The sequence below is a fragment of the Opisthorchis viverrini genome (genome assembly GCF_000715545.1).
Source record: "Opisthorchis viverrini unplaced genomic scaffold opera_v5_293, whole genome shotgun sequence".
In the NCBI taxonomy this organism is placed as follows: domain Eukaryota; kingdom Metazoa; phylum Platyhelminthes; class Trematoda; order Opisthorchiida; family Opisthorchiidae; genus Opisthorchis; species Opisthorchis viverrini.
Genome location: NW_008751951.1, coordinates 188815 through 200215, shown reverse-complemented (window position 1 = coordinate 200215; position 11401 = coordinate 188815). Strand labels below are relative to the sequence as shown.

General features: G+C 46.0%; 1 protein-coding gene across 1 annotated transcript in view; it reads right to left on the bottom strand.

The window, feature by feature from the left end:
* Window positions 1–4530: 4530 nt before the first annotated feature.
* The window catches only part of T265_09656 (hypothetical protein), a gene marked incomplete at both ends in the record, with an annotated part of 46243 nt that continues 39372 nt past the window's right edge, over window positions 4531–11401 (bottom strand). Inside the window, one exon of the mRNA XM_009175802.1 lies at window positions 4531–4607. Within this exon, the coding sequence (XP_009174066.1) occupies window positions 4531–4607 (77 nt within the window). The remainder of the gene's footprint in view (window positions 4608–11401) is intronic.

Genomic DNA, 11401 nt, shown 5'->3' with positions numbered 1-11401 from the left:
ATCCCGTAAGACTTGAGGTTGTGGAGCAGCGGGATATGTGGGGCCCTATCAAATGCTTTTGAGAAATCGAAAAATATGGCATCCGATACGAGTCCTTAGTCCTTGGCTTGGGTTAAGCTGTCCATAAACACGAGCATGTTTGTCACGCAAGAGCGGTGTGGGAGAAACCCGTGTTGAACTGCAAGTAAGGTGCTCTAGGATAGCTCGCTTCAGAATGCCTTCTATCACCTTACATGCCACGCTAGTGAGGCTTATAGGCCTGTAGCTTCCAGGTGATAGTCGGTCACCAGTTTTGTAGACTGGCGTGACAATCGCTTCCTTCCAAGCAGAGGGAAGGCGGCCTTCATCAAGCGACTGACGAAACACCATGTGTAAATTGTTTGCCAGTGTGGATGACGTTTCTTTCATGATCCTTGGATGGACCTCGTCGGGCCCCAACGCGCAGAATGGGTTGATCTTGTGCAAGAGTTGACGAATGTCCTCCACCGTGAAGACCAAGTCGGTTAGAGGCTGTTCGTAGTTTCGTCTCGACGAGAGTGGATACGACGAGAACGCTGGGGATGAGTATAGACACGCGTAGTGTTCTCTGTGAACCTCAGATACCACTGTTGGGTCATTTGCTGGCTCTCCGTTTCTGTCCCTCAAGGAGAACGCGGATGGCTTGTTTTTGCGGCGATGTCTCATGTACTTGAACAGTACGTTTTTGTTTTTTCCAGCGAGGTCCAAGATGGTGGATTGTTTACGTATGTTCCATTGGCGGATTTCCGATTTACAGCGATTCCGCATTTTACGAAATACCAGCTCATCTTCTGTATCACCTGTAGTCAACTTTTTGAAAAAGAGTTAGGATCTTTTCTCCAGAAGTCGTCGAATCTTTTTTGGCATCCTGCGGGTCATCCGAGTGCGTGCCGGTTTTTTTGGGACGAACGTCGCGTCAGCCTCGTGAACTTTCTGGACAATGGTCCTATGTAGTCCTCCCACCGGAGATGGTCCCAGTGTGACTTGTTCAAGGAAGGTGCGCATTCCTGAGAAGTCTGCACGGCAGAAGTCTCGAAACCACGCCTGTGGTTTGGGATTTTCGGCCCAATAACAGATGAAATCAACGGTCAGCACACAGTGGTCACTATGTCCCAGTGGAGCGTTGATTGTTACCCGATCAACGAAGTGTTTTTCGTTGGTGATGACCAAATCCAGAAGGGAGGGTTGTTTGCCTGCGCGGTATCTGGTGGGTGCAACGACGAGTTGAGTCCAGTCCATCTGTTGGACGACTTCATTCAGCGCCGCTGCAAACGGCTCGTCTGATTCGGCGCGCTGGAGTATAACGCAGTTGAAACTTGACTGTATTGGCTTGCATGTCTAACACATGACCTTATGTGTGCCCTCGCTTTCTCTCTTCCCCTATTACAGGTTCCATGGTCGAGCCACGACGAACCCCGGACGGGGACAACCCCCTGACTGACCTTGACCGACCCATTTTTTTGGCACACCCCTGTTTTCCAGTTTCGGTTTCGGTTGAATACACGTGTGCCGTTACCACGCTCCGGTGTCCTCTTCTGTCCCGCCCGACCTGTACGCATGTGTGCTGTGTATACCGTGTGAACTCAATAATACCAGTCCGTATATCTGCACACTTCAGAACCGACGTGTGCCTTCGCTACATCCTCTCAAACACCGAATACCGCTGACTTCCTGACGTCCTACGCTACAAGAGTTCCATCCAGGAGGCCTTTGGGGCGTCGAAGTCACCTACCAGCAGGAGATGAGTGAAGCGGTAGTTGGAGGAAAGTTGCTCAAGGGTTTGTATGAGGAACTGGTCATCTTCAGAGGGACTTGATGGGGTACGGTAGACCACGACGAGAAGGAGAGAATCAGACCAGCGCAGCGGGATTTCGACCCACAGCGCATCGCAAAAGGGTGCGGGGGTTGTGTCAGAGAAGACAATCGGGATTGGTAGGGCCGCATGTAAGTACAGAGCAACCCCACCTGCCCGCCTTCGTTTTGAGTCGGCTCGAAAAATAGAGTAACCGTCTATCGAGATCTCCGCGTCAGAGACATCTGGTGTGAGCTAAGTCTCTGTGTGTGTGTGATTATGGACGGTTGTTCAAGACAAGCTGACTGTTTAACATTTCCGAGTTTGTGGAAAAGGCCGAGAAAGTTTGTGGACAAGCATTTCAGCCCCGTCTCCGCTTCCTCCGAGGGTGAGGAACCGAAAGTTGAGTGACCAGGGTGGTCAGCAGACTTAATAATTGTGCGCCGGGTTTGAGTCCGAGGCTCCGAAGGGGCATCTGGGGCGATGTCGTCTGCTTCCTGTCTTCGTGGTTTTTGAGGGTGCTTTTCGCCTGCGAGGTTTTTTTCGTTCCGCGGGAGCCCGGTTTGCTCGGGGCTTTTGGCTTTGGGGGACGGAGTTTTTTCCGAATGGGCGAAAATTTCGACCGTTGCTGCTTGCAACTCTTTCAGTACCCCCATTTTGGCGACCAGATTTGCTGTTAATCAAAGAGTTGCGGCCAGCCTTCGCCTTTCTGGATTCTTGGGTGTTTTGACGCGGTCCGACCGGGAAAGTGTCTCTGTGTGACCCTGGGCGCTGGATGGCGGCACCAAGAAGTGATGATTTTGGTGGCGCCCCCAAGAGGCTCGTTTTTGAGAAGCACCGCACCTTGAAGCCAGCTAGCAGTTTTCTGATCTGGCGATTTTTATGTGGCTTGTTTGGCTGCAGCCGCTCTTCTTTCGTGTTTGTGTGGACACACGATCCGCCAGCGATCAGCTTGGCCAAATGGATGTACGAGGGAATTTCCGGATAGCTGCAGTCGATTAGCCTGAAGCCGGTCATACAAAAACTTTGACCAATTGTGGTTGTGTTCAAGGTGATTGTCGGTTGGTTTCTTTCTTTCCTTAGACAAAACCGCACTGGACAGCTGGTGCTTCGCGTACTCTTCTTATTAGAAAATACGCTAGGCTTACTAGCTTCTTCGGATACCCCGGCGTTCCGTTGGTCGTGGAGGGTGTAGTGGTCTGGCTACCCAATAGGCTCCTTTACCAGGAGTGTGTGGCTAAGGAATAAAAATAACGCCAGATTGAGTATACAGTAGTAGAGATGTCAGATGGAACAGACTCACTAATAATTTTGGCATCCGAGTCTTCTCAAACTTGTCCTTCTCATTGCACCATGAAAAATCGGCCCAAAAGACATTCGCTATTTTACGGATGATCCGACGCACCTTCTCCCGTATTACTCGCATGGACTTCCAAACGCTCTTTGGGGCCTACGTCAGACCGCTCCTGGAGTACGCCAGCTAAGTTGTTTACTCAGGACGCACGAAAGACGTCACCCTCGTTGAGCGTGTCCAGCGAGCCGCCACGAGAATGGTTGCCGGCCTCAAATCCATGGGCCGCGAAACGCGCCTCGCTATGCTTGATCTCTTTCCCCTGGAGTACCGTCGCCTCCGAGGGGACCTAATTCTTACTTATGCCTTGTTTGAACAAAGCTTGTCAAACGGTTTTTTTACCGTTGGCCCAGCAAACACCCGACCGGGACATAGTAAGAAAATTTTCAAGCTCAGAGCACACGTTCATGAGACAAATTTGTTTCTCATTTCGGGTAGTAGGTGCGTGGAACGACCTTCCTCCGACGGCTAATGGTATTTAATGCTCTTTCACACACTTATTTATGCGAATCCTCGCGCTGGCAAGCATACTGCCCTGCGCTGAGAACATAAAGAGCATCGCTGTACTCTTTTTCCACTTGTGCCTTTCAGGTGAGCGACAGCCACTGACCGACAAGAACAAAAGCGACCCGAGAAACCTGGGCAAAAGCCTCGATTCTGTGTATCAGTCCGTGAATCCGTGAATTATTCTCTTCAAAATATTTCGTCGTTGGCCCAGGTCAGCGAGTTACCAATAATCCAATCATAGTTATCCAGGATTTCTTCTGGACAGTTCAAGCATATAACAGATTCCGAAGATAGTCTGAAATGTTTTGCTACCAGAGTTAGCACATGAGACTCGCGTATGACTGCTGTAAATGTGAGCGAAATCAGAAGAGAGAGTCGGAGGACGTGACCACATTTGTATTGCGAGAAATTGTACAAGTGCGCGTTGTTCTAGTTTTTCGTATCCAAACAAAAACCGGTTATGCAATTGACTAAATACGTAATGTTATATCTGAAGCAAGATAAAGGTACAAAACGCCACAAGGGCACCTCCTGCATTTGTAGTGCACCCATTCGTAAAGCTAAACAGCAAATAAGCCACTTCCGAACCCACAGAATGCGCAGTTCAAGGCCGAATGTGCACCAATAACTTTTCAAAGAGATCGATCAAAGCAAATCGCAAAAAGGTGACGGCAGATGAGGGTGAGTTTTGGACTGAGCACATATGCAAAGGACTGCGACACTTTGCCTTTAAAGCTTTTATTTCACCCACAAGGGTTCTGCAGACAATGCATTGTGCTTTGAAGGCTCGCAGCCCTGATTTGCTGTGACCCAGCTTTCGCGTCTCTAGAGGGCGAACCTCAGATTGAAGACTGATCATTGGTTAGGCCTTTTGAATGCTTCCAGCCCGCTCCAAGATCTTCTGTACGGCAGATGGGGAGGAAAGATTAACTAGAAGCCCTATAATAAGGTATAATAAATAATGGCAATAATATAAAAAAATATATAATCCATCTGTTAAAGCTGTGCAGTGTAGAGCAAACAAACGTCAACAGCCGGTCTTCCAGGGTGAAATTGACATTGGATATTCTTTAGATGTTTTTTATTCTTAAAGGACACCGAAGAACTCTAAAATATGCTGAAGTGCCACTTCGTGTTTATGTCGAGTAAACCGGTGACAAAATGATTGTCTGTGACCTCAGAATTTTGCTCACTTAAACGAAAAGCTACGTGCAACATATCACCGGAAGGTGCAAACGGATTAGATTAACTCCTTGTTAAAGTCACAACTTTGAAGACTCTATATTTCCGGCGAAAGTGATTTGGGTGTGCAAATAGCCAGCGGCGTGTTGGTACTTCGATTACTGGTTGAACGCACAAATACCACATAGTTATCCTTCATGTATTGATTTTGGGCCTTTTCAAATGCCGTGAAGGTTGAGAACGATACCGCCACAAATTTCTCAACAGGCGCTTGTGAAGCCACTTCCGAGGCCATAGCAGATTGTGATAATTAGAATAGTGGTAGGTATCTTAACTACCGAATGTACGCGTAGTATAGAAGTCAGAATATGGACGAATGAATATCGTATATTCTCGTATATCGCGGGTGTACTCTCAATCGCATCGTAAAACAAAGACATAAAAATACACTAAACAGAATGAATAGAATAGAGTCAATGTTCACCACATCCACCACACGTTGAATGAGCGTGCGGGTGTTTATAGTCTCTATTAGGTTGGAACCTCAAATGTTCAGATCTTCTCAAAGTCGGATTGTCAGGTTGACTGGTTACAACGCACCAGATGAAGGGATAGCCTCGCACATTTTCCAAAGGCACCGCCACTAATTTTTAATGGCCCACATAAACGGCTTACATGGGTGGCGGATAAACTGCAGGAGCTTGAGCCCAGGAAGGCCAGGACCATCATCATGCAGTAAATTGATCAGGGAACAAATGCTGCTAGGCCAAGATCGGACGTCTGAAACTGGCGACTTGCAGCCGTTGGCTGGAGATACAATGCCTCAACCCAGATGCCTGTCAAGGGCCACAGAATCGGTTATTTTTGTGCTTGGTGGCTCACCGAGTCGTAACAGCAACAGATTGCGCATTATATCATGTCGACTGTTGTGATGGTCAAACTCACCTGCCGTGAGCCGGTAATCTTCAGGCTTACGCTGAAGGTTAATGGTCAATTTATTTTTTCTGCCTGTCACCAGGCTCGTCCGGAGAGCTCACAAACGTGCTTGCCAGAGAGCCCACAGAGAAGGCACGTCTTGATGTCGACTTCAACCAAAGAACAGAAACCCGGCACAGTGCGCCCCGTAGGTCCGTATGCGTCCTAGGTTTCTGATCCATTGTGGAGCTAACCGAAGTACCAATGCTGTGGGACACCGGTCTGAAGAAAGAGACGACAATGATGTTAGGTGACGCATGTAAAGTCCACCAGTATATTCTTTGACGAGATATCATGCGTTTTAGACAAGTCCCGAATTTATTGAGGCCTATTAATCGTTGGGCACCAGCCACGGGAAATTAACCAATACGAGTGGTATAAACACGGGCCCAAGTGAGCGGAGCCTCCGAAGTGCTCATTCACCAGAGTATTACCCCCGTCGGCCTCATGGTGATATTCCGATAAGTTCATGGAGTCAACGATTAGTACATACGATGGAGGATTTCGCCCAAGTTTCCCAAGTAAGTTTTGTTCTACTGGTTCAGCGTCTGCAATTCACTGGAAAGCGTAGGCGAAAAACGGTATGGCACCGCATTTTAAGTCCTCTGCGTGATGCAGTGAGATTGCCAGAGCGAGGATTTGCATAAAAAGTGTTCAACAGGATTGTCAGCTGGGTAATGGATGTAGAGTGGAGACCGTCGGAGGAAGGTTATTCCAAGCAAAAACTGCCCAAGATGAGAAAAATTTTGCCTTAGCGATGTGTGCCCTCTGAGCTTGAAAATTTTCTTAACATGGCCCCACCGTGTGTCAACGATAAAAAAGTTTTTGGCAAAGCCTTGTTTGATCAGGACAAAAGTAAGTACTAGGTCTCCTCGGAGTCGACAGTACTCCAGAAGAAAGAGGTCAATTACAGCTAAACGCGTTTCTTAACCCACGGCAACCATGTTCGTAGTAGCTCGCCGGATACGCCCAGTGAGGCTTATGTCCTTCGTGCCTCCTGAAGAGACAACTTGGTTGGCATATTCAAGAAGCGTTCTGACAAAGGCCCCGTTTTATATTTGGAAGTCCCTGCACCGAATCATCTGTAGAACTTTTAGTGCCTTTCAAGCCCGTTTTTCATGGTGCGATAAGGACACTTTTGAAGAAAACCATATAACAGAATCCTTTCTGGCATCCATCATCGTGATTTTTTCTGGTCCATTCTCACCATGCGCGATAAAGGCGTTCGGTGATTTCACTCTAAATGACATTTGGCTGAATTTATAGTCATCCAGAGGCAGGTGCTAGTCCAACGACCGCTGCTTTGCAGCGTCTACATCCATTTGGAGGGCGATGGCATTTGAACTCCAGGATTTCAAGTCAAATGCAAAAAGTAGATGTAAACATGAAAGGACCCCTTGAAGGTCACTGACGTAGATTAGAAACAGAAGTCGTCCCAAAACAGAGCCTTGGGGAACTTCCATGTAGATAGGCTGGATAAGAGTATGTTAAGCCTACTTTCACTTTCTGCCTGAGAGAGTGCCTTAACCCAGCGCAGAATTTCTCCTTGAATCCCGTACGGTTTGAGCTTGTGGAGGAGCGGGACGTGTGGGACCCGATGATTCTGAAAAATTCGAAAAATATGGCACCCCATTTGAGTCCTTCGCTTGGTGCTTGGGTTAAGTTGTCAATAAATACGAGCATGTTCGTTACACAGGAACGGTTTAAGAAGAATCCGTGTCGAACTGAGGATATCAATTTGTTGGAAGTAATTTGATCTAGAATGGCTCGCTTCAGAATACGTTCCATCACCTTGCATGCTACACTAGTGAGCCTAATAGGTGTGTGGCTTCCGAGCGATTTTCGGTCACCATTTTTGCATATTGGCGTGACAATCGCCTCCTTCCAAGCAGAGGGAAAGCCGCCTTTATCAAGCGACACACAACGTAATAAAAAAAACATACACTTTCCGTCATGACATACGTAACAATCAAAATGACCGATAATATTCAGCCTTTTCTCTAGTCTAAGGTAGACCCGTGAATTTTCCCGGTCGGGATGGATGGGAGTGTGGAGCCAACTATGTCCGCTATGGTAGACACCGATTACATCTAGCTATTTGATTAGACATCGTTGACCTCAAGCCGCATGTTAGTCGTGTGCATCAGTCGAATTTACCCAGCTGTCCACTGTGACCGACGAAATGGTCATCCTGACATATCTGTAGCGGACTAAGAGCTTATCAGCGTGTTCGGATAAATTAAGAAGCAAAGTAACCAATACAAAATCACAAAATCACAATAGGAAAGGAATGAGTAGTCAAACGGGGACTCACGAATGTGTAGATCTAATAGTCCACTACACCGATCCAAATGCAGTAACTGGCTGTGAGAGGGAAATATTCCTTGTCGGAATTTCCCACAGATAGTTCCGCGTGCGTGATATATTCCACGGTAGGAAAATTATTCACGGCTAAAAAATATTACAGGGATTTATTGTGACGTTCAACAGTTGACACAAACACAAAGATCTGGTCCCACTGGTTCAGCAGTCAACAAACAAACGTCATGATGCAATGTGAACGACAGTTACAAAGTGTGGTTTAATTTCAGGAAGAATGGTAAATGTGACAACGGATTACAGACACTACATATCTTGCCAGTTACAGTGGGAACTCTGCTGCATTTTATCACAAGACTTAATCTAGGTGCATGGGTCATCATCATCTGCAATCCCAGTGTTCTTCAAACCTCTCATGAATTATCCGAAGATAATGAATGTATCTACGGCGACGATAACGACTAATGCTATAACCACAAACTCCAAAATATGAAAATGGGAATGAATATACTCACATATTACTGGTAAATTAAAAGTAGTGAGTTCATTATAATCCGCACACTACGGTTTATGTAGCTGACCAATCATATGTGTGTGCCTCGAAACCCCTCTGGAACTTACAGACAGGGGTGACTAATGCGGGCTTGACGCATTACGCTCTTGGTAGCAGGAAGTGGTCTAATTCAACAAATACAACCGAGAAAATGCGGATTTCTGGAATATATAGGATATTTGTTAACTGTACCACACGTTGGCTTTGGTTAAAAATATGACCATGCCAACCAAGTTGTCTACTGAGGGCGCACAAAAGACATAACCTTCACTGAGCATGTATAGTGAGCCGCTATGAGAATGGTTGTCGGCCTCATATCTGTGGACTACGAAAAGCGTCTCGCGGTGCTTTACCTCTGTCCCCTGGATTATCGTGGACACCGAGGGGACATAGTTTTTTCTTATGCCCTGTTTGAACAAGGCTTTGCCAACAGGTTTCGCACTGTTGACCTGACAACCACAAGCGGGGACATGGTAAGAAGATTTTCAACCCACAGCCCATACATTCATTAGGCAAAATATTTTCTAATTTTGGGTAGTGGCAGCGTGGAATGGCCTTTCTCTGACGGTTGTCGAAGCTTCTTCTAGAACCCAGTTCAAAGCACTATTAGGCATTTATTTATGCGAGTCCTCGCTTGGGCAAGCATACTACTCCACGCCAAGAACTTACAGAGTGGTGTTACACCCTTTTTCACTTGTGCCTTTTAGGTGGACGACAGCCTTTGAACGACAAGAACAAAACTTACCCGGGAAACTGGTGCAAAAGCCTAGATCCTGTGTATCAGTTTCCCTTACTACCGTAAATATAATAAGGGATTTTGTTTTCATTTAAATGCAGTTGATAATATAGAACAATGCGACAGGAGCTTTTCTGCCAAACCTATATTTTCGAGGTCCACCGAATAAAACCAATTACTCCTCAACATTGGACGGTGGTGTAACCGGCCTTTAACTGGGTCAGTGGGGCTCTTCGATCTATATTATCCAGAAAAATTGCCTCATATAACATTCATGTTTAATTTGATGTCAGGATGGATGAGTGTGGCTGCAGAATAAACCGGAATGAAAATATAACCAGATGTTTCGTGGATGTACAGAGGTCGATGAACCGAACATCAGTGAAAAGAATTTCATCTTGTTATCTCTCATGCAAGTTGTAGGCGCATAAAAAATGTCTCTCGAACAACTGCATGGTTAAACATAGTTGCGCTTTAGCCATTACTGATTTATGTAGGCAACGCCGGTATTGCGTTCATTCTGAAACCGAAAGTTGCACAATAAAGTACGTAAAACTCTAACTGTCAGCTATTTCATATTACGCCTACCGAACAAGGTAACACAAGTCGGTGGTGTGTACAGAAATGACGTGTCTTATTGCGGTATGTACCTGGAAGTATTGACACAGTGTGAGCCCGAATCAAGCTGAGTACATTGGGCATATATCATCGGTGCAAATCTTTGAAGATTACCATGTAGAAAACGTTATACCCTTGGCAAATGCAGAGTATAACTGTGACAAACAATAAAAGTCCTACGGAGCCTTTCATGAACTCCTCACGGGTTACGACATGCAAGAACGGGGTCGCAAAATGCATCGATTCAATCATGGGGGGAAGAAGCCGACAGGAAAGTAAATATGCAACGTTTGCACCCTCATGATAACAGGCTTACTAATTTGGTAATTTTTGTGAATCAAGCGAAGAATTGATATACTAGTGCATTACGACGTGCGTGTGGTGCGGTTTTGATTGTTTCGTATCTCCCACGGTTTGCTAATCGGAAACGTATTGTTGTACTTGACTGTTGGTGTTCACTGTTGGTCATGTCCAAACCCAAGTTTACAAATGCCAAAGTTGACTGTTGAATGTCTAGTCAGCTTTACCTCCTGGGCTAGCAAGCCCTGCACTCGCCACTGTATGAATATTGGCGGTGGACATGCTTTGATTAAGTTCTCCAGATATCCGGGTGAATGCCTTGCAAGGCCCTTGGCTGGGCTGCTTAACGAAAAAACTCGTAGCTTTGTGATAAATGAGCACCGGTTTTTCGTACTGGTTCGTTGCTGTCGTTGGCGAGGATGAATATTTAAACGACAGAAGAACGAATGGAAATTGTACTGGAAACAGTGATGCTTGCGGTAACTGTACTGTACTCGCGCGGGCAATTGGGTATTTTTGTATTCTCAAATAAGCCCTAATGACGTATTACGGGGAGTAAGCGTGCAGCGAAGGGTACTGATGACTACCCAGGAACGTGTCAACTTATATAACAGACTGAAGCTTCCGATTACCCAGTACTTCCGGGATATTCAACATCATCTGCCGTAACCGAGCTGTTGGTCATGAGTCTATATCCGTTGTCTATAGATTAATTTCCCTACATTCGTGGAGCAGATCATACGACACAAGATTCCAACGGAGCTATGTGGAAATCCGTAAAAGTGGTATACTTCGGAAACCATAAGTTAATCGTATGTTACATGAACTCCATTTATGGTCAAAAATTTAAAAAAAAGTTGATAAAACTGCAGTTATCTTGTTAATGTTTCACACTGCAAACACTCCTTTTTTCCATACCGAGGTCAAAATGAACTAAAAACTTATTGACACAAATTTAATGCCTGGTTGTCTAACCCCTTTTTGTCACTACCTTCCGGACACCACAATGAGTACGGTCTACATCAAAGTGAATACAAATATGGAAATGAC